Source organism: Cibotium barometz, chromosome 5 (assembly GCF_041138505.1).
Source record: "Cibotium barometz isolate CiBa-2024 chromosome 5, ASM4113850v1, whole genome shotgun sequence".
In the NCBI taxonomy this organism is placed as follows: Eukaryota; Viridiplantae; Streptophyta; class Polypodiopsida; order Cyatheales; family Cibotiaceae; genus Cibotium; species Cibotium barometz.
In genome coordinates this window covers 32909942-32933436 of record NC_141050.1, presented here as the reverse complement: position 1 = coordinate 32933436, position 23495 = coordinate 32909942, and the positions used below count along the sequence as shown (strand labels likewise).

Here is a 23495-nt window from a genome sequence, read left to right as displayed (position 1 = left end):
AGAGCTGCCATAGATCCTGTCTCAATACTCTGTTCCTCTCACTATGAGAGAGACGGATATGTGGTGCATCCCTGTCATACTGGAATGGTGGTAGATGATCCATGTCTAGGCCATGCTGTGAGAACCAATGTGTGACCTGTGCATACCATGATCCTCTGTCTCCTGCCTCAGCCAACTGTCTAGATGCCTGAAAAGCTCTGTATGATAATCTGTCCTGTGGCATCTCTCTGAATCTGTCTAGCAGGCATATAGTCTGAAATATGGCCTCTACCATCATAGGAGGCGCAGCGAACTCTGCTCGGATAATGTCATGAGGTACTGACGGTTTGCTGCGTATCATGCGTGCCATCATGAGGGCCTGTGGTCTCTCTATCTGTGTCCACCAATGGGTAGCAAGGCCTGGCGCCCATACTGCTGCTCCATACATCAATGCCGGTGTGACTAATGTGTCAAATAGCCACCCCTTCGTCCGGGGCTCCTGAAAATGCGCCTGGTGGCACTGTCTCTCTAGCATAGCCAATGCTGCATATCCCCGTGTCAATCTAGCTCTGGCTGCTGAACCCATGGTAAAGCGTGTGGCTGCTGCAGAGAAGGTAACCCCTAGGTACACGTATGATGTCACCACCTCCACCTGGCATCCTGCGAGAGTGAATGTCAGCTGACTCCTGCCCTGTCTCGATGTATGAAAGACCATAACCTTGGTTTTCCCAAGGTTCACAGTAAGACCCCTCTGTGTGCAGAAATCATGGAGTGCATGTAGATGCTGCTGTAGACCACCGGGGGACTCAGACACTAATACAATATCATCAGCATAGAGCATAATATGTACTGAGGTACCTGCTAAATCAACTCCATCTCCGCCTCCCCGTGTAATGAAGTCAGCCACCTCATCAATGTATAACCCAAATAGCGTGGGGGAAAGTGGGCATCCTTGCTTCACACCAATGGTGCTAGCAATAGTCTCGGACATACCTCCTGGACATCTGACTCGCCCAAAAACCTGCTCATATAATGCATAGATGCCCCATGTCATATCTGCTGGTATGCCAAGAGACTGTAGGCGTTGAAAGAGCCTCTCTCGTGGTACTGTGTCAAATGCCTTGCGGAAATCCACAAAGCAGCAATAGAGCTTTCTCTTCCTCACTCTGGCCTGATCAATCATACATCTCAAAGTGAATACATGGTCAGTGGTAGAGAAAGCTCTCCTGAAGCCTGCCTGCCCTGATGAGCGTAAACCTGCTCGCTCAGCATATAAGCTAAGCTCCTGCTCCAGCACTGCACCATAGAGTTTGGCCAGCACGTGGCCAACCATAACCGTCCTGTAGTTGCTCGGATCGAGCATATCCCCTGTTTTGTGAATCGGCACAATGGTGTGCATCGTCCACTCCGCAGGCAAACCCTCTGCTAGTGCCCTGTTAAACAGGTGTGCAAGAAAAGGAGCTAAAGAATCTACTGCATATATGAGATGCTCACCCTGCAGGCCCATATGGTCGGCGGCCCGTCCATGCTGTAGGCGGCGGATAGCTTCCTGTACCATCGAGTGGGTAAAGAAGCTAGCTGTGGTAGGTCGAGGCTCTTGTGGCTGAGGTATAGGTGGCTGCTGTGGGGCATGGTATAGACCCTCTGCATATGTGTGCCATGTCTATGGGTCTGCAATAGGTGTCGGGGTCCGGGGCTCTCTGAAGTGCCGCCATGAGACAGGGCTATCTCTACTCATGAAGAAATGAAAGATCTCTAGCTCCTGTATCTCTGCGAAGGCCCGCCTTTTGCGGCGAGTAAGTCTCCTCATCTCTCTCCTCGACTCCTGCTCTGTGATGGCTCCCAAGGCTCTCTGTATGCGGAGTCGTGAGTATAGGGCTCTGCACTCGTCATCATACCATCTGTTCTGGGGCATAGTCCCAGGTCTCGCAGGCTCTCCTGAGTGTACATGATGTGGGAAGCTCTGTAATGCAGCCGTGTGTAGGAGTGATGCGAGCTGGGCTGTAATGGTATCCATAGATGCCAGGGGATCCATGAGTAGGAGCCCATCCTCTACTCTGCCAGTGTATATGTCTGCCATGTCATGTGTGAAGTAGATGGTAGTGTGTGGCGTCGGTATGTGGGGGGCTGGTGATACTGGTGATCCGGCTAGTGAAAATGCCAAGTATGTATGATCTGCCCCAATAGGACGAGGTGGAATGGAGAATGAGGTGACAAGCTGTGATGCCTCCAAAGACCCCATAATGTAGTCTACCACCGTGCCTCCGGTCCGTGTATGACCCCCATGTGGGAAGCATGTCAGCCCTCCTGATCCCGGCCACTGTAGCATCCCGTTATAAATAACGAGACGATGCCTGGCTCCCAACTCTAGTAAGTGGTCCCCATAATGTCCTCTGTCTGGTCCAGTGTCCTCTGATGCCCGACTAGCCCCTATCTCCTCTGGATCCACAGGGTGGAGGATCTCCATGTCATCATAGTCATACACCTCACACTGTCTGCTCTGTGTGTGGGCATTGAAGTCGCCCGTAAGAAATACTTCCCCTAGTGTAGAATAATGCATAATCTCCTCTGACAGACAAGTGTATGGCGAGGCTCCTATCTCCTCCTCTTGTGGCATGTCCTCTGTAATGACATAGGAGGATCCTGATGGAGAAAAGTAACATAGAGCTATGTATATAACCCTGTCCTGTGAGAGCTGTAAGCTGATCCACATGTATCTGGCCTCTGGATCCTGTGCTACCACTCTCAGTCTCCCCTGTAGCTCTCGTCTGAATAGGACTGCTACTCCCCCCGACCCTCTCGAGGTACCCTGGCGTGTGGTCCTCCTGTATGCTGACTCCCACTGGAATCCCTCTACTCGAGGTAGCCCTCTCTCTGGGCTCTGATGTGTCTCTGTCAGAAGTATGATGTCTCTCCCCACCATAACATGCTCCAGTCGTCCAGGCTGCACCCATAGTGAACCATTACAGTTCCATACTGCTATGTGTATCTCTGTCAGTGGCCTGGTCTGTGTCCCAGAGAGAGTTCTTCCCTTCCAAATCTTCCTTTCAATTCTGGCCGCCTCCCTCCACACACTCCATTGTGGAGATAAGGATGAGGAGATGAATGGTTGAAAACCATTGAGTGGGCTCCGGCCCCCCGGTCACGCGCGGACCCTGACGACCCCATCGAACCATGCTCTGATACCAGTGTTATATATCCGTAACGCCGCTACGGGCGTTACCACAGGAGGGGACGGCCTCTGGCTCACCACCCAGCCATAAGAGGAAGAATGAGGATTGCCCCTCATCCCCCAGGCTATATAGTGTGTGGCCTGTCGTCCACACTAGCCTGGCCGCCCATGACTCCGCATGGGCGTCCTCTCCCACTGAACCCCGGACATGGCCATCCGGTCTGCCGTCGGTCACAGGCGTTACAGCCTACGTGACACCAACCCTGATGCCTTTCTCTGTCTGATCCTGATGCAGACACCTTGGGGGTGGGGGGGTAGGTATAGCTTACAATGTGTTCCCTGTTTCCCTAGAAGAGAAGATTTCTCCCATGAATGAGAGGGAGATTTCACACATGCGTTCACAAAAAAATATTTTCTCCCGAGGACTTTCCTATACTCGCCTCCTTGCAGAGGGCTACTTATGCGAGGCGTTCCACCTCCTTGAGAGATGATGCATCAATGTTGACCACGAGGTGTGGCGGCTGTGGCCCCACCTTTCACACTCTTTACCCATAAAGATTGTCGCATGAAATATACAGGGTTTAGGCGGTATCCTTCCTCGCCGGTTGGAGACAAGTCTTGAGGGACCAACTCCACGTTGCAGGTACAGATGGTGCGATTGACATTCAGCCCATACAGGAGCACAAATTAGATGACAGCCAATGCAATCATTCCAGCAAGCTTCTATTTGGTGACTGGTCACTTTCTGGTTTGGGGTTGCAGGTTCCAAGGGTGGTGCTTGTATTTTAATTCCCGAGTCCATCTTGCCTTGCATTATTGGTCATGGTGTTGTGAAGCTTGCCACTTCCTTCTAGAAGCTTCTCATAGAATGGCTTCTACATGTAGATAACTGGATCATTGGGGAGATTTTAATATGGCCTAGCAGCCAACAGATAAAAGAGGAGGACATGAAGGGGTGGTGTGTTGGGATCAAGGTATTGGGTGTGCTTGTGTGTGGACCCCTTATATATGTGTGCCTGACATAAGTAGTGATGTCATTGGGGCAACCTTTGTAACCTACAAAGGTGCATGTACTTCCTTGAAGAAATAAATCAAGAGTCACATCATTGAATTGTGCACTCACTCTCTCTCTCTAGCATTGTCTTCTCTCCCTAAACTCTCTCTGTATCTCTGTCTGCACCATAGCCATGTCTGCCTTCACCTTCCAGCCACCATAGCTGCAGCTCTACCATGCACTTCAACATGGTATCCGCCTCATCCACCTGTAGCTGCCCGACCAGTCAGCCATCAACACCCGCCTTCAACATCTACTGTGCGCAGCCCGACCACGTGCCCATTTTGCTCAACGCTACTTCCCTGTCTATCTGCTCCATAGCCATGGCTGCCTTCACCTTCCAGCCACCATAGCTGCAGCTCTACCATGCACTTCAACATGGTATGAGAGCCATGTACCTCATCCACCTGTAGCTGCCCGACCAGTCAGCCATCAACACCCGCCTTCAACATCTACTGTGCACAGCCCGATCACGTGCCCATTCTGCTCAACGCTACTTGCCCATCTGTCTACGCCAGCACTGACCTGCAGTAACTACACTGCGTGGCGCCTTGCTGCTTCGCAGTACCGCCCAGCACACCGCTGCCACTTTGTCATTGTGAGCTGCCCAGCCAACAGTGCTGTTGACTATGAACAGTACAACTGCTCCAACAACCCCGCCTATAGCCCTATAGCCACTTCAGTCAGTGCCGCTTCTAAGTGGGTGCCTCTGCCCAGTCAACCAGCAGCTGAATCAACAAAAGAACTTGTATCAAATCAACAAAGTGCTTTTACAAATATCATCGCAAAGTCATTTTGGGGTTTTTGCAAATCCAGCTTAATCAGAGTATTAATCCTAAATACTTCATCGTTTTTCAAAATTGGGGGGATAAATCAAGCATTAGAGTGCTGCTATAGCCTCCTATAACATCGTTTCCCAAAACCCCCTTTTTTGGAAACCCTAATTTTTCAGAGCATGAAGTGAAAATCTTTCATTTTCTTTGCAACTATGGGCTTTCACATGTTCATAGACAAGTTTAATGGCCAAGGTTTTGGCAAATGAAGATAAAGTTTCATTTGATGAAAGAAAATTTGTGGGGTGTAGTGAAGAGTACTACTAATGCAACCACTTCCTCCGATGCTAATGCAACTAATTTAGAAGAGCCCAAAACACATGCAGTGTGCCACCCACCTATCTTGAGAATCTCTTAGCAGGGCCAACAAACAAGACAGCTGACTCTAATGTAGATCCATACACATACAATTATGATCTAGTAGAGAGTATCTAGAGCTCCTTGGACCTTTAGACCTGGCAGCATCCAAGGGCGAGGCTTGTAACTCAGTAGAAGACATAAAGAAAGGCCAAGGTGAGACTGTGCTATGACTGACATCCTAGCACTTCCAATAATACACCCTCTCCTCCATGAGCTTCCTATGCTGGTGTAGTCACTACTCTCCTACCCATGCATCAAGAACCTCTACCCAAGCACCTTCCACTGTCCACCATGGTATAGCAATAGCATCAGGACTAGATAATGGATAGAGCAACATACCCATACATAGCACTTGGTCCTAAGAGTCCCCGATGTCAACTCCAACCTTCCACCCATACTCAAGTCCTACACAAGAAAGCCAAGAGGTTAGCTTATGCATTTTGCAGCAGACATTGGAGGACCATCCATTTTCTTGTACAATGAGCCCCATATTAGCTATGCAAAGTGTGACATTCCCAAGAATCAGGATGCCTTCCAGCAAGTCCTGCATCCAGAGCACTCACACACACATACGCATAGACGACACAAGGAAAGCAGTAGGCTGTCACATCTGCAGAAGCTTATAGACCAGGATTATACTTTGATAAGTGAAAGAATGTACACAAGCAGAAGCAAATAAACATGAGAGAGAAAGATTGCAAGCAAGAACTAGAGCTTTATTAGCTTGAGGTTACAGAGTACAAGAGCCAGCAAATAGGGCAATGATTGATGATTGAATGAATAAAAGAGAGCAACTCTTATATACTTGTGCATGAAGCACAAGTTGCTCGAAATCGCCAACCTTCCAACACCCTCCCTCGATTCGAGCTCCGCAAGCCACCGGGCGTGTGTGGTCCTGGGCGGCTCAGGCGTGTGGGATCCTGGGCGACCCCCTCGTGCCTCGGTGGCTTGCAGAGCTCGAATCGAGGGAGGGTGTTGGAAGGTTGGCGATTTCGAGCGTGTGATCTATGGCTAGAAGGTGCCTTCGATTATCCCATAAGTGGAAGCATGGGAAGTTGAAGAGCCATATATAGGCTAGAGTGGCATGGGAAGTTGAAGAGCCATATATAGGCTAGAGTGGCACCTTGTCATAATCGTCCAGCAAATAGGGCAATGATTGATGATTGAATGAATAAAAGAGAGCAACTCTTATATACTTGTGCATGAAGCAGTCGGTTGTAGAAAACAGGCCGACAGGACTCCACGACAACATTAAGAGAAAGATGAATTATTTTAACAATAAGTACTTTCAGTCCATGGCGTACCTGTAGAGATCCTGAAAGGGCTGCCACATGTTTGGTTTTGAAGAATTGCGATGACAAAGTTTGGTAAACAATACTGTTTATCAATCTGAGTTCCTCGTGTGCAGATATGGACGACCAGAACCTTCAAGAAGTCGTTGAGGTTACTCTGTTTTGGTTGAAAAAACTGCATGGTTGCAAGGAATATTTTGAGGATTTCAAAGTCTTTTTTCCAAATGTTTTAGCTCCTTGAAAAACACCAGTGCAGTAATTTATTAATTTACAAATATATAGTCTGTTGATTTCCTTTTCTTTTTTGAGACGAGGGGTTTTTGTACGCCTACTCCTTTCCTCAAATTTTGTGTTTAGGCATTGAGAGAAGCTTTTTTGTTAACAAAATCTCTGCAGTCTAAAAAGGGCATCTGGCTGAAGCTACCAATCGAGAATGCAAACCTCGTCCATCCTGCTGTTGAGGTAGGAGCATGGTACACTCTACCCCAATCTTATATTTGAGTGGCCTTTTTGCTCTTGTTTTTCTCTCTTTGTGTATATGTGTGTGTGTGCATGTGTTGCAATGCATTGGATTTAGATAAGGTTTGGCTGAAGCACTTATTCTTTGTGATCACAAAGTTGTATGGATTAATCATTAAACTTAATCATAGACTTTTACAAATGGCACTTCATGGTTTGTGTTTTGATTTGCGGTTGTCTGTTGTATTGCTTCTACCTTGTCATACATGGTGCTCTGTGTCTCTTCCCAATGGGTAGTAAAATTAAGGCAACAGCAAGTATGCTGCAGCTACTCCTGCCTTTTTCAATAGATAGTAACTCCACAATCTTTATGGACGGAATTATTTTTACATGACATATATATTTGACACAAATTCTGACTGAGTCACCATTATGGAGTAGGAAATGGTGACCATTTCTGATTGGAACAGCGGCTCAACCCTGTTTCAGGGAACAGAAAGAGCTGGCAGTTGCTGGAAAAGGTATTCAAAGCCAGCTGTCAGCATGGAATTGGAGAATCAATTAAGTCCAGATATTCCATAAATGTGATTGAGAAATGTGTGTTGGGCTGAAACTCCCAGGCATTCCCACTTTGAATGGGCATGGTGATGGACGACTCAAGATTTGCTGTGAGCAGTGGGATGCCTGCCTCCAGCAAGGATGGAAGCATTAGGACATTTGGCGCAGCTTTTTTTCGGTAGCCCTGGCAATTTCCTATTATGAAGAGTACTTAGGTATGGTTATTGATACATGCAGATTTGTGATGGTGTTCAAGGCTGTGCAGACTGATGGGAGCAGATGTGCACAGCCATGCATTCAGTTCAATTCACCAATGCCACAGAAAAGCAAACTCAAAATAACCAGAACTTACCACTTCCCAAGTCTTGTTGGCATTATGTGCATGGTCCCCTGCTGATAGTTTGCCAACAAAGCGGGATAACTGTGGAACACATCCTCATCCCAAGCACAGGGTGCCTTTGTTCCAGAACTTGGTTCTTTTTAGTTGTTAGTGGTGTGTTATTCATGCCTGACTGTAGTGGTGTGTTAATCATGCCTGACTGTGTGGAGGAGTCCGAGGACCATTACAGTGGTTTGTAAGGAGAGATGAGTACGGCCATGGATCTACAACCTTGCATAGAACCATGCAATTGAGGTAGCCAGAGGACCATTACAGTGCTTTGTAAGGAGATATGAGTACGGCCATGGATCTACAACCTTACATAGAACCGTGCAATTGAGGTAGCTAGGGGACCATTACAATGGTTTGGTTTGTTTATGCATGTTCCCTTGCCTACTCATTATTTTTTACGAGTCCATGAAAGGTTTGGTATAGACTTGCTTGCTACTGTGCTAAGAACTCTCATATCTTTCAATGTTCGGCTTGTGCCTCATGATGCAGGAGGGCTTTAAGTATCACCATGCTGAGCAAGACTATGTCATGTTGACATATTGGATTCCTGAAGTTCCTTCCACTCTTCCCGCCAATGCATCCCATCAAGTTGGCATTGGTGCAGTCATTATAAATGATCAAAATGAGGTCCATTTTGCCTATCACTTTATCTCTTGTTTATATTGCTAATAACAGTATTTAGTTATCCTTATGATTCGAATTTGCCAAGAAGTTAAAATGTGGAAGTGTTTATTACTTTCTGGTAGGTTCTGGTTGTACAAGAAAGTTCAGGTCGTACACAAGGTTCCAGTGTTTGGAAGATGCCCACTGGTGTCATTCTTCATGTGAGTATAGGAGAAGAATGAGAAAATAAAGGGCACAATCATTTCAAAAATGGTGGTGCCTCATGCATTCGTGTCAGTTCTTGTTGAGGGTCTTTATATAATCTCCTCTGCCTACCATGGGACGGTGGTGGGCAGGGGGGAGTTCCCCCATCCGTGAGGGGCGGGTGGGTGAGATCTCGCCTTTTCACAACACGGGGTTATGTCTGTAAAGCTCTTTAAAACCACCTGGTCCTCAAAGGGATTAGGAAGGTGGTTGGTTTTTCTTTTTTTGGGAAGAGGAGTGGGGGGTGGGGTGTTTGTTCGAGGGGTCTCCCCTTTACATTTTTTTGTAAAGCCCCGGAGTCTTGAAGTGGTTGTTGCTTGAGGTTCTGTACTTCTTTTTCAACACTAAGAGGGAATTTTGCACAAAAACAGGGAGAAGATATCATAGCTGGAGCAAGACGCAAAGTCAAAGAGGAAACAGGGGTAAGATCATGATGCTTTTTCTTTCGCCTTCTAAAAAGCTGCAAGTTTCATCATAAAAAAGGGAGCAAGCATAAGCCTTGTTCTTTGCAAGTATTTCAAGTTGGGGAAAGCAAATACTTTCTTGTTCTGATGTTTTGGCATTGTTGTATGAAATGGTAGGTGGATACTGAATTTGTTGAAGTTCTTGGCTTCAGGTCCGATTCTCATCCTGTAACTCAAATTGATTCTTTGAGTCTTATTAGTTTCTCTAGCTATCATATTTTTTGTGTGGGCTATCCTGGCTTTGTATGAGAGTATGGGAAACACAGTGTCAAAGATTAGTTTAGCTCTGAAGTATGGCTCTATATGAGAGTGTTTAGTTTGGATTTTCTAGAGGATTTCTCCCACTTCCTGCACAAGGTTTTGGCTTGTATATTGATGACTTAGCAGACCAGTATATTCAGTGGGGTACCATGTGAGTGCTCTAGTGTATATAAAGATACACAATATGTTATATGGCAATAGAAACAGAAAACAGTTGCTGCTAATTGAAATCGCAAAAATTCAAGGATACGGAATGACCTCTAATAATTGAAACATTTAAGCACAAAACATAGTCAAATGGAAAGGCAACCAGGCAATGGCATACAAGACTGTTTCTTTGGCTACAAAAGAGCTAGTTGCGTGCATGTGTAGAGGCCATCTATATGCAGGTGTTATTGACCTTTCCCATGCATAACATTTTCTTCTTCCATTTGTGCTGAAAGTGTTATTGTGCATTGCCTTAGCTGGTTTAAATGCATCTATGCCAAATATTGTCTCCCAGCAATATGGCTTTATTTCATGAGGTCCTGGCTACGAGATGTTAGTGCACAGGATTTTGTTGTCCTACTTGGTAAAGGTGTGAAGTTTGCATCTGATGCGAGCCATCAGGCAAGGCTCTGTAATCTTGCTAGGTGTTAGCCCAATGTAAACACTAAGGCCTGTTACAAACAAGGCTGAAAAGCATAGATGGGTGGGGACTTGGATTTCTTGTCCATGAGCAATGCCCCCCCTCCCCCCTCCCCACCCCCCCTCCACAAACCCCCCTTTCCCCTCACTTCCCACACGGCTGCCTGGGCTGCACTCGGAGACTTGCTTAGGAGTAGATATTATTTAAACCCTGATAGTAGGAGACTACACTACTATTCTGCAGCTCACTCACCTTTTTGAGCAGGCAAGCGCATAATGCAGCATTTGGAAAGTCAGATCTCTTCTTTCTCTGCATGCTGTGTCCTTCATCCTCGCAAATAGTGGTGCAGGAAACTGAAATTGCAGCAGCTAAGGTATGGTTATCAAAATCTGTCGTGTGAGGGGTGATAAAATTTTACCTTATATTATTCTGTATGGTTATTTATAGATATTAATGGTGATGTGATGGATGGCAGTGTTTTACCATCCTTTATCATGTATGGTTATCAATCTATTGATGATGATTTGGCGGATGGTCATGTATGCAGTGGATGCCATTGGATGAATTTAGAGCTCAACCATTCAACAGTGCAAGTAGCATGCTGACAAGGATTTCAGACATTGCAACTGCCTCTCTGGAAGGGCAGTATAAAGGGTTCGGTGCAGAGCTTCTGACATTCGGTTTTCGGAAGAAAGGGTCCTACTTCTACCATAACATCCAAGACATAAATGAGTTCCTGCGTCATAGAGACAGCAAGGTTTGAGGTATAAATTAGTGGACTGCTTCACTAATGCAAGCAAGAAAATCAAAGCAACATTATGACATACCCAGGTTCCAAATGTGTGAAAGCAATCAATTCTTTTATTCCCTAGATTTATTTTTTGGTAATAGCATTTGTGAAATAAGTAATTCTGAATGAAAAAGGTACTGAACTGGAAATTTACAAGAATGTAGCAGTCAAGGGTAGCAAACTGGACTATTGTGGACAAACAGTAATTTGTTTCAGGGGCAGCTGATGTATATAATGTTTATTTGTCAAGCTGCACCCATTGGAAGCCAACAGTGTTTATGAAGTAATTATAATGTATCATGAAGTAATTATAATGTATGATGTTACAAGTATGCATGTATGGGTCCTACTACTAGTTTATCTAGCATCTGATTGGTAGTCTTCTACTTAGTTTACTGAATGCAGTTCCCTGCATCCTAACGCCATCCCTGTCTCAACTCTACTGTCATTGGCATGTTTATGGAGTATCATTCATGCACATCCAGGAGATCCAATCCTGAATTATTATTAGTGTACTTTACTAGTGCCAGGGTTGAACCCAAGACCTGTACGTCTGCAGGCCCTTGGAGGCCGTTGCTTTTCCTAAGGTTGTGAGTGCTTTTCTTCAAGAGCTGATTTTGATTTGTGGCCTTCTATTCTTAAAGAAGGGTTGCCCCTATGTTCAAAAACCCTCCCCATATACTCCTGTAGGTATGCATCTGTAACATAGTCTTGATTTTTGAATTTGGCAAAAATGGAAAAGCAGATTAACTTAAAATTTCATTAAACTACCTCAGAGTTCTTGGTAATGATTACCATGGAAGGCTATAATTTCAATACTTTTTTTGGAACTGGATTTTTTTTTTTTCAATTAGTATCTTGTCTTGGGCGTATTTTCCCAATTGAAAGTTCTTTGAAATAATATAGAAGTCTCTGAGAACTACAAAAGTGGTTTTTTCTTTACAAGACTACTGTTAAGTTTCGGAGCTTCTTATCAATAAGAAAAAGTACGGAGTTTTTGAGAGCTTTTCATCATATTGTAAAGAGCTTATTAGGTTGCATTGTATTCAAGAGGCAACTAGAAAGTCTTCATGAAGGAACGTATAAGCAACCATGCACATGCAAAATATACACCGTATGGTGCAAGAGACGTTGCCTAATAGTGTTGATTCCTAACTTGAGCAACCTATAGAAGCTTCATTTAACTGTAGCCTTGGGGTATGATACTAAAGATGGATATTTATCTATGAAGGCATAAAGTATTGTTGGTATAATATCAAAGAGAACCACATCCAAGGAGATGATGACATTTCACTTGATATCAACATGTATTAGGAAAGGATGTAAATGTGATACATACCACCTAATTGTAACACTTCATTTCTTTAATTTTGCAATTAGTACTATACATGACCAATTTGTAGTTGTATAACCTCAAGTCCCACTTGCACATCCAATTTCCAAGGCTTGTTCATGGATGTGGCATCCCTCAAATCTTTACTTCCATTGACATTTGACCTTGCTGCGAGTGGCATCACCACGGTAGGACTTTGCAATGGAAATGTAAACTACTAAGAGATAGATGAGGACCATGAAAAGAACATTTATCCACACGTGTACTCCTTATGAGACTTAATACATAACAAACCACTCAAAATTGTAGGGGCAATAAATAAATCTCTTACAAGGTTTCAACTCTACTTGTACACAAAGATAATCTCTTGCTTTCAAATTGGATAGCTGATCTGAAGGCACTTATCACATAGCTCCAAAAGGACACATGTTGGTAATGTTTGTCATTTTTTATAATGGTAAGTGATATATTTCCTAGCGATTGCATCACTAGGGTTTAAGGACATGGTGTTTAAGTAATTAAATTGTCAGTATTAAAGCTCCCAATTATAATTATTGACATTAAAGCATGGCTTGTTCCTTCCTTTTCTTTAAAAAGGGTAGCCAATTCAAGCCCATTTTTAACAACTTGTAGCTTGGCAAATAGCCTAGATAACAGGTGCTGGCCAATAGAGGATAGAGTGCCCAAGTCAGGCAGCAACAAAGGCTGCTCGCATGTTAGTGCACTATGAAAGGAAAATCACAAGTAGACCAACCATTTTGTTGCCTAAAAATCACATCTTTCTTAAACCAACTTGCAGTAACAACCTAAACAACCACCACCAATGCAGACCAGTCGAGAGCATCCTATTGTAGTAGACTCCAACAATTTCCAAATCTATTTGCGGTCCACTTGCATTGCATGCTTCTCCCTCTCTACTCCCCTTTGGTAAAGTCGATCGTGTTGACCATGTGATGCACGTCTTCCTTTGATAAATAGATTTCTACAAAGTTCCTCTAACAACAAGCTTGGAAGCAAGGTTGATGTCAAGGATACCTACGAAGAAGGGAATTAACAACCCTTGAATCGGACCATGCACAAAAATGTCCTCTTGCACCAAGGTTGATTGGAAGAATTATTGAGAAGATAGATATGACTAAGCCTTGAGTTGAACCACCACATTGACCAGCTTCATTGTACAGCTATAGCTATAGTACCCTTGCTTTGAGAGGTATGAATTCCTAGTCAACTACTCACATGCTAGTGTACTCCACCAAGCCCATGCCAAAACCCATGTGACACACCTATGAGGCAGAGCGAGACATTAGATAGCAACAGACGCGCAAATGACATGACATTACCACATGGCAGTGATGACATGGTGTTGACATGGCAGTCGAGTATAGATGGCCAACAATATTACTACTGGCTGACTAGGAGCATTGGTGCATATATATATGGTGGTAGCCAAATGGTCATATTCATTTGCTTTCCTCAGAGTTGGACTTCACAAAGCATTTCTTTGTAGGTGGAGTGCTAGCCAAGAGTGTACAATAGGTCACAGGGCTTTTGATGTCTTTATTCTCAACCGCATCTTGTACTTGAATTTCAATAGTATTACTTCTTTCTTGTACATAATACTAAAGCATTAGTTTAGGACTCGTGTGTTGCATGTGTGATTCTACTGCACTCTCTCTAGAAAACCCTAGCACATAGGTGCAAGTGTTCTACAATTAGTATTAGAGCCCAAGGAACCTGTAAATTTCTTTTCTTTTCTGGCGCCTGTGTGCGTTGACTACTTGGATAGGGTAGAGCACCTAGATTCCAAGAGTGCACTGGTTCGGGTTTAGGAAAAGTGATTCTCTTCATTGCACCTGGGTTAATTGGGCTTATATTATTGTGCTTCCCTGTTGTGCCCCTCCAAACCCTTACCTGGTCCTTGATCACTTGATATTTGTCATGGATTCACAACTCACTGATTTTCTTCTCAACATGAAGGCATCCATGGACACAGATGGCTAAAATAGAGGCTATATCTGCCCGTCTCAATAGGATGGAGTTGGCACCTCAAGTACTTAGTATGATCTAGAATCTAAAAAGGCCCATGCTTCTGAGCAAGTGTTGGACGATTCCCAAGGACGAAGTGGCAAACCTGTTTGGAGGAGGAATTTTCACTCCTTTGATTTGCAGGCAAGGATTTACTAGATGAGCTTCACTCCTAGTTTGGTAGGCATCATTCTACACTTGCGCATAGTCAGCTGGAGAGACGCCATTCGCATCACCAATGGTCTCCTTCACTGACCACCGAATTCTCCGGACACTTCCCACTCACCTACACTGGCTCGACGTCACGAGACTATTGTTCTTCCTTGATGCCTCGTGAGGAACGAGAAGCTTTTGAAGCCTCCCAAGTTTAATGAATGGATGGACGGAGAAGTCATCACCAATTGGACCCGCAAGTGGTTGCCACGTCAGTATCACCAAGTGGTTCAAATATTCGACATCCATGTGACACCTTAAAAAGTATCAAAGTAAAATAGACACAAGTATCACTCTCTTGTGGCGGGAAGACAACCTTAGGTACCACTTCATGACATGCCAAGATGATTTCCGCAAGGTGGTCTTAAAAGCACTTTATTCCTGTAGAGATTGAGCATGAATTGAAGAAATAGTGGGAGCATTTTATGTAGAAACGTGGCAAATCAATTATCTCACTCATTTTTGGAAGGTTGTTTCGCATGGTCCCAAGGACTGTCTGGTGGTCGGAGTAGGTTGAGCAATTGTGGATGGTTTGAAACCATCCTTGCAGGTAGACATTCATGCACATCGACCCCGTGATCTTTCAAACGCAATTTGTCTTGCTACAACACTCGAGACGTGGGAGAGCTCCAAGATTGTATTGTGACTCCGCCAAGCACATCATGAAGGATTGTCCAAGGACCTTGGAGGGGTAACCCGAGGAGAAGACTTCTTTAGAACCAAAGGAGCAATCCGAAGAGGAAGCTTCTTCAAAACCATAGGATGAGTGTGAAGGAGATGCATGTGTGCATGTCTCCAACTTTTTTCATTTCTCGGGTCGAGCACACACCCAAGGTGCTTCATGGCATCTGGCCACACGTACGAATAGAGGAAGTTTTCAACCATGTCTCTAAGAGAGACTTTACAATTGCCATTTGCACTCAATGGAGAATCTTTGGCTTCAATGCCAATCAACTCTGGGTTCGTTCAAGAGGAGTCTTCTCAATTGCCGTTTGCATTGGGTGCAATATCTTCAATGTCTGATGTCATGGAGGCACCATAGGAGAACAAGTCATCAGATTTGTCTTCGTCCTAGGAGGATAGGACAATTTTTGTATCTTCACAGCGCATAAATTTCTTGGAAACTGTACCAACAACAACTGGGGTTTTGACTTCGGTGAATCAGCGGATGTATTACTTGGAGTATGTTCCAAAAGACATGGGTGGTATAAAGGTGCCGAGTAGTGCTGATGGATACAGATTAGGTGTAACATTTCTTAGGAGTATTGTTCTTGGTTCTACTTTCTTCCTTCAAGGTGCATTGGAGCCGATGCAAGCAGTTCTTGTGCTCCATCTGAGCCGATGCATTCGTGGTTGGAGTTTTGCTTGGCCATTCTATGGAGCGTTCTTCTCATGGGCTACTGGAGGATACTCAAAGGCTTGTAGCATTTTTTCATGGACAATTGGACGGACGGAGTGTGCTCGATTGGACGGACAATTGGCCATCCATAGGTTTAAGTCTTCGTGCTGATGCAGCGGGGATGGAATGTGAGCCCTCACAGTGGTCGCAAAGTGGTCTCGCACTATTCGGAATCTTGGATGATTGGATGAGCCTTGCTTGGATCTTTTCCTTTTATGGAAGGCCACTTTATATGGACACCATGCAACTAAGTACAACTGCAATGCAAGTATAGGAAAATGTGACACACCTACGAATAGGCAAGAAAGAGCGAGACATCAAATACCACTATGCAAGTGACATGTGCACTGCCATGTAGCAATGATGACATGGCATTATGTGGCAGTCCGGTACAATTGGCAAAACAACATTACTACTACCAACTATGAGCATTGGTGCATATATATGCAGTGGTAGCCAAATCGTCATATTCATCTGCCTTCCTTAGTGTTGGACTCCAAGGAGCGTTTCTCTGTAGGTGTAGGAGTGTACAGTAGGTCACAAGGCTGTGATTTGATACCGTCATTCTCAACCACATCATGTACTTGAATTTTAGTTGTATTACTTCTTTCTTGTACACAATACAGAGCAGTTTTTTGGACTCTTGTGTTTACTGCATGTGTGGTTCCGCCGCACTCTTCTTTCTATCTCTGGAAAACCCTAGCACATAGGCACAAGTGTTCTACAACCCAGATTTAAACTTGCATGAAATGGCATTTATGTAATTGGAAGTTTGCCAGCTAGTGTGCTGCGAGTTGGTTGCTGCTAGTCAGCAGTGTTGCTTAGCTACATCCCTCTGCCTTGCCCACCTATCATGCCTACTTGTCCCCCACAATGATTGGCTCATAAATGCAAGGCCTCCAACATATGTTTCCAAAAATATTGTGAGGCTTTGCCAAATGCACCAAACTGGGGGAGTGTACATGTCACACGCCACAACCATAAGACCTTGCCATACAGTCTCATGGGTTGAAGGGAACAAGCCGCCCTACTTTGGGACAGAAGCCCAGGAGTCCTATTTCAAGCCAAGCAGTCAAAAATCCTTACCTGTCAGATGGGAAGGAGGTAGAGCTGCTTAGGCCTTGCCATAGCATCCTCTATCCATACCTCGTGATGTGTATAAGAACCACAAATGTTACCTGCCATCTTTATTCCAAATTCTGCTGCTCCTGTGGTTGGCAACTGCACACATGCACGCGATCTGGCTCACACATGAATAATTCTGCTGCTTGTTTGCACCTGTTCACGCCTGCAAGATCTGCAGCTTGCTATGAAGCTGTACACAGGCTAGCCGCACTGACACACACCTGTGAATTGTTCATTCTGTTAGGTTCCACATCTGCTGAAAAGATTCAACTCTAAAAATTGACCAGTCCTTTCCTATAACAAAACCAGCAAATTCACAACAATAATGGCTGTCACGAACACACTTCTACAGATGGAAGTGGCTGCTGGCAGCAGTCAACTGAGGCTGGTCAGCCCATTCAGCAGCTTAACGCTTTTTCTAGTGACTAAGTCCCTTTTGCAGCTTCTGCAGTCAGATTTTCTTTGGCTACGCTTACAATGTGTCTTTCCTCTTACAGAGGACAGGGTATGTGTTCCTTAGAATCCTGATGCTTTCTTAGTTCTTGTATCCTGTAAAGAAAATGTGATACACCTCTCAGATGGTACATTTGCAGGCATTTGGTGCCCTACAGCTGACAGGCACCTTCCCTTAGGAATGGGTTGCCCTGCAACAAAATACGTCTGCAAATGGACTTAGGTCAGGCAGGCAGGCCAGGCAACGGGTGAAAATAAGAAGAGCAGAGAGTTAAGATTCAACCTTAGCACTTGCAAAAAGAGAGAGCCTAAAAGCACATCGTGAAGCAGACCTGTGCAACATGAGAAGCCTCCATCAATCCCCATGTTAGGCTTGAACCCCTTCTTACAGCCTGTTGCAGTTGGGAAATCAGTAGCCAGATCCTCTCCAACTTAAGGCAGGCAAACATTCTTTTCTTGGTGATTTAGATTGTACTTGGAGCAGTTAGTCTTCAGAATTTTCTCAATTTGCAGCCTTGAACATTTCTCTGGCAGGCTTGTACTAATTTGGCCGTCCACCCAAGCTAGTCCTAATGCATAAGAGTTTCTCAACATGGTTATTATCATACATTATACTCAACAGCAGCAACAGCAAGTTTAACCCGACATCCTTATTGACACAAAGAACTACTAACCTGCCTCTCTTGCAAGGTGTTTGCATACCAAGGCATACATTCATGCCTCATGATTAAAACAATTGTAATCCATTCATTGTCCATACATTTCAACAGCTACAGCCCATAATTTGCATTCTATTTTCAAGGTTGACACACCCCTTGCTGTTAACACATCAATGTAGTGTGTACTTTTTTGGAGCCTGTACCCCTCAACATGTGGATTTCACAACAAAAATGCTCTCTCTCACGTGTATGACATGCTGCCTTTGCAGCAGATGATAATGACATGCAAAGGTTGGCTCTACCTGCACTATGTAAGAAATCAAGGGGCACACAATTGACCTACACCCTGTCTTGTCTTTTGATGGCTACCCTACTTGTGAGCCCCTGGCTTGCAATCATGGCCACTAGCTTAGAGCAGCTGAAAGCTTCTTATGAATAAGCTCAATGCTGAGCCGAGGAGAAAGCCTTGGAAGCACCGTCTGTGTCAAAAAAAAGGAGAGAACAAAAGAAAAAAGAAGATAACAAAAGACAAAATTTAATTGAAACACCAACGAGGCATTGAGCACCTTCATAAACTCTGAAATACATATATGTTCAATTTCCTTAGAAGCAACAAAGGTTGTGTCCACATACCTCAGATTCATCCTCATTTACATGAGCTAAGACCGGGATTTCATACTGATATGCTGCTTCCCATTCAGGCTTGGTGGTGATGTCCCTCACCTTTAAACAAAGGACCAGGTTCATATACACACACATGAAAGGAGAAATGGAGACACACAATGAACTCATGTTTATATAAACATACATGATGTTTGGAGCAGTGATGCCGTTTTCAGATGTAACGACACAAATCCCAAAAAGCAAGCACAGCATGTTAGGTGGATAGGCAATGGAAATGGAAACAGCCAGTGGAGAAGAAATGAAGACAGGCGACAAGCTAGGCAATGGATTAGCATGCCATTTGATACATCAGACAACATATCCCTGTGCAATGTCAATTCTGGCCACTGGCTAAGGGCATCTGATGAAGAGGGCTAAATCCTCACCCATGGATGTGGCTAGCCTCAGTCACACCATGTCCACAACATATATGTGCAAAATTCTCAGATATAAAGACATGATCCTAGGCTGCAAACAAACTGTCCCTGCCCGGGGGGCTCCATTAGGCTGCCCCTCAGGAATGAGGAGTTCAATTCCCACACATGGGCGGGGGGCGGGGGCAGTTCTGTAGGCAATTTTAGTACAACCATACTCAATTAGACAGAAAACCTCTCTCTCTCTCTCTCTCTCTCTCTCACACACACACACACACACACACACACACACATATGCGCGCGCGCGCACACACACATGAGCAAAAAACTCACCAATGTACTTATGACTACCGTAGAAAACTCACAATCAAGTAAGGGAAAATACAGAAGGAAGGGAGGTTTTATTTTGTTTTGAGGTTGGGGGGGGGGAGATGCATTGTCCCTTCACATACCTCAAGTTGGACATCAGAGAGTGAATCTTGGCCGGCCACCATGAAGACGGCGTGCAATTTCTCCTTGAGGTTGTCGCATAGGCAGCATCCCGGCTTACTGTAGAGGACCAGCTTTCTGTTGCTTTTGTGGTGAGGTGGGGGGATGGGTGCGTCAGCTGGGCGGTACTCAGAGAACAGCCTTACACAGGGCTTCCTCCTGATGGTGGAAAAAGAAGGAGGAGGCAGCAAGGGGATGAAATTTCGGTTGGGAAAGGGCTTGGTGAGACTGCAGAGCGCAGGCGGAGGAGCCGCCACACACAAGCGTCGAAGGACGGCCATCTTTGTTTGGGAGTCTTATTTTGATGTTCATTGAATTCTCAATTATATTCACTTTTTTAAAGCTAGGAGTTCATTTTTAAAAGGTTTTTTTTCCCCTTTGGCCTTGTTCACGTTTTATGTCTCTTATTTGAGCATAGACAAGAAACCATGACAAAATGCATAAGAGTTCGACCCTCCGAGGGATCATAGGAGACTATGTAATGTTCTTGCTAGGTCCCATAGGTCATGTCTCATTGGCCTCTCGAGGATGCTAATACATCATCATCACTCTCTCTCTCTCTCTCTCTCTCTCTCTCTCTCTCTCTCTTTCTCTCTCTCTCTCTCTCTCTCTCTCTCTCTCTCTCTCTCTCACACACACACACACACACACACACACATACAAACACGTGCACACGTGTGAACAATGTAAAATTATATGTTCAAAATATAATAACAAACTTGGGATGTATGGTCCTTAAGTATTTTATAGTTCCTCTCATGTTGGAAACCTTTGAATAAAGTTACCAAAGTGACGTGGGATATTTGATGCACCTCCAAGGATAAGGGAGGACTAGCCATTCTAGATATTAATATGATGGCCCAAAGAATGCCTACCAAATGGATTTTAAGAGCATATGATCATAGAGGATTAGGGTATTCTTCCACTGAGAGGAGTACTACACTCTTTCAAATAGAGCACTGTAGAACCTTGAACTACTTACCCCTTTATCCATCATATGCCACTCACTGTCATAGGAAATCTGCTCATGAAATCAATATGGAATGCATGGTTTGACCTTAGACACTTAACTTGCTGGAGAACACCTGGGTTGAGAGATCAACGCAATGTATTTCAGGATTTTATATAGTTCTATGGCATTTTCAAATCTCATATTCAACTGGCTAATCTCAAACATGCTTATCTTATTAATAGAAAAGATTTGAGCACTTGGGGAACTTTGTGAGATCATGCTCTAAACACATATACAATGGGACATTTTGCAAAACCTTGACAAAAAGAGACATAATTATGTTAGAAGAAAGAATTGCAACAAAAATCCTCAGCTCATTCATGGGGACGTAGATAAATGATCACAAAAATCCTCAGCTCATTCATAGGGACGCAGATAAATGATCACAAATTGATCAACCAAAAGCTGTTGCCTCCCATCTTTGACTCCTCCAATGGACAACATTGGGCTCCATCATAAACTCGATAGAAGGTGGAATGTTATGTTGGATCCTGATGACTAGTGGAATGACAAACTTAAAAGACTTTGGTATAAAATCATTCTAGAGAAGAAAAGTACCTTGCCATGGCTAATTCTTTATTGTGTAGGGCAAAAGGCACTAAGTATGGACATAGATAGGCGATGGATGAATGTGTAGGAGATGAAACAAACCCATTTGGGGCTTCATATATGCATTAACAATAAAACCTATTCATGATTATGCCTTACATTGATGATTATGCTTTACATTGGAAGGAAATTCTGTTTGGAGATGCATGTGGAGTGTAGGAAGAGGTGAGGCTATGTGAGCCATTTGGATTGGTAGAAACAATTATATCTATTGTTATGTGGGATCAAGTTGGTGTGGTCCTTCTATCAAGCTTACAATTGTTCACCTCTGGACATCAGAATCAGTGCTTACAACAAGAGCTTTTGTGAGGTCTCCCCTCGCCCATCCCGTAATTCAACCATTTCAATTCTTTCTAAATGCTACGGAGGGTGAGGATTGCATCCATCTCATTGAATTTGAGTTGGGTTTCATTTGAGTTGGGTTTCATTGGAGTTGGGTTTCATTGGAGTTGGGTTTCATTGGGCAATGTTCCTTAAGCGCAGGTAGAGGTTGTCCAGAGCTTAAGACTACTATGGGGAAGCATAGGCTGCTTCTAAACAAGGCGTCTACAACCCACAAATGTTTCTCAAGGCATGAGCTCTCATTTAAGAAGGCTAATTTTAGTCCACACCTTCATTTTTAGCTAACATTCCCAATAAAGCCATTGCTTGGCCAAAACATGTGCCTTAAGCCTTCTTAGGTGAAGGCTCACCTAAGAAGGCTATTCTTGGTCCCCACCTTCATCTTGAGCATGGGCACCGCCCATAAGGGGTCACTAAATTCAAAAAGTGGCTTTTGTCAAATGAGGGTGGTTTCACTCAACTATCTTGCCAAAATAGTGTACCACAAGTTATATTTAAAATGCATAAGCTTGGACCCAACGAATATCAAAATGCACCAAATTGTAGGTATAACATTCAAGTGGACTTTTCGACAAGCTGTAAACTATTTTTATAATCAACTCGAAACATGCATTTTCATTTACCAAAAATGCATTCCCAGTGTGCATTTGCAAGACATGTGTTGGGATTGGTTATGCCTAAAATTTGGTTCCAGACTAGTTCATATAACTAAATGTAAGCTAGCAAGTATTGAATCTTGTGGTACATTGTTTTTGCAAGATAATTGAGCACTTGGTGAGTGCATTTGTAGGACATTTGTTGGGATTGGTTATGCTTGAAATTGGTTCTAGACTGGTTTATATAACTAAATGCAAGCTATCTATTACTGGTGAGTGTCACGGGACCCTTTTGTACTTCTTGAAGAAATAATTAAAAACTCACAAAAATACATCAAAAATTGAAACAAAGACTTGAATTAAATTGAAGCTAAATAAAATAGCATAACACAAGGCAAGAGAAATAGAATAACATCACCATCAAGACAAGATTGGGTGCAATCTCCCCCCTCAAGTTTGTAGCTCCACTTCCACGACTTGATTATTTAGAGAATTTTATTCATAAAAATAGCCCAAGGAGCTAATAATAGATGTGCGTAAAAATTGGGGTTACTTTTCCCACTTTTGGGTGTTGCTTTACATATTATTAACCATATGAAGTCTCCTAAGGTTTGTACATATAAAAACATTTGCCCAATTATAATTGCTAATGGGCCTTGTTACATAAAATAACTTTGTGCACATTTGCACATATAATAATCTTATGCACATTCACACATTTCATTAAGCTGAATCCTGCACAAATTAAATGAAGCATATTTTTTTATAATTATTAATTCATCAAAAATCTGATAAAATATATACCTGTAAAACAGTCCTCCCGTTTGAGGAAGCAAGTGTCCTCAGTTGTGTAAGAAAAATGTTGAGAGAACAAGATTATGCTCGTAGGTATTGATGTCATAACCTGCAAGGTAAACTCAGGGGTCCGAACATGGCTCAAAGGCACAAAGGCATGGCTCAGAGGTTCTTATGGACATGCAATACCAACAAGAAAAACTCGTGCGATACCTAAATTGGTGATCGTCACACTGATTATCAAATCAATAATATGCACAAAAAGTCTAATACATGATTCACAAAAGAAAAATGATCATC

The 23495-nt window shown here is 43.8% G+C and overlaps 2 protein-coding genes across 7 annotated transcripts in view; one reads left to right on the top strand and one right to left on the bottom strand.

Annotated features, from left to right (window-relative positions):
* LOC147638374 (nudix hydrolase 2-like) overlaps positions 1–11359 on the top strand; it is a 71682-nt gene extending 60323 nt beyond the window's left edge. The window contains exons 4-10 of the mRNA XM_086798767.1: positions 7087–7152; positions 8588–8725; positions 8845–8922; positions 9337–9387; positions 9547–9581; positions 10583–10691; positions 10866–11359. Of these exons, the coding sequence (XP_086654893.1) occupies positions 7087–7152; positions 8588–8725; positions 8845–8922; positions 9337–9387; positions 9547–9581; positions 10583–10691; positions 10866–11081 (693 nt within the window). The 3' untranslated portion in view covers positions 11082–11359. The remainder of the gene's footprint in view (positions 1–7086; positions 7153–8587; positions 8726–8844; positions 8923–9336; positions 9388–9546; positions 9582–10582; positions 10692–10865) is intronic.
* A 5080-nt stretch (positions 11360–16439) lies between these two features.
* Positions 16440–20126, bottom strand: LOC147638373 (Thioredoxin superfamily protein). Of its 6 annotated transcripts, none has more exons than XR_015265856.1 (4): positions 19805–20126; positions 18949–19038; positions 17940–18794; positions 17548–17847 (listed from the first exon to the last, which is right to left on the bottom strand). XR_015265856.1 is itself a non-coding variant. In XM_086798303.1 (3 exons), the coding sequence occupies exons 1-3, from the start codon at positions 20120–20122 to the stop codon at positions 17386–17388; spliced, it is 447 nt and encodes a 148-aa protein (XP_086654429.1). In that variant the 5' UTR covers positions 20123–20126; the 3' UTR covers positions 16440–17385. The 6 variants fall into 6 exon arrangements, 2 of the variants coding, with proteins under 2 accessions (XP_086654429.1, XP_086654428.1); XR_015265858.1 differs by having other exon boundaries at positions 17548–17863; positions 17989–18794; XR_015265859.1 differs by having other exon boundaries at positions 17989–18794.
* Between the last annotated feature and the right edge of the window lie 3369 nt (positions 20127–23495).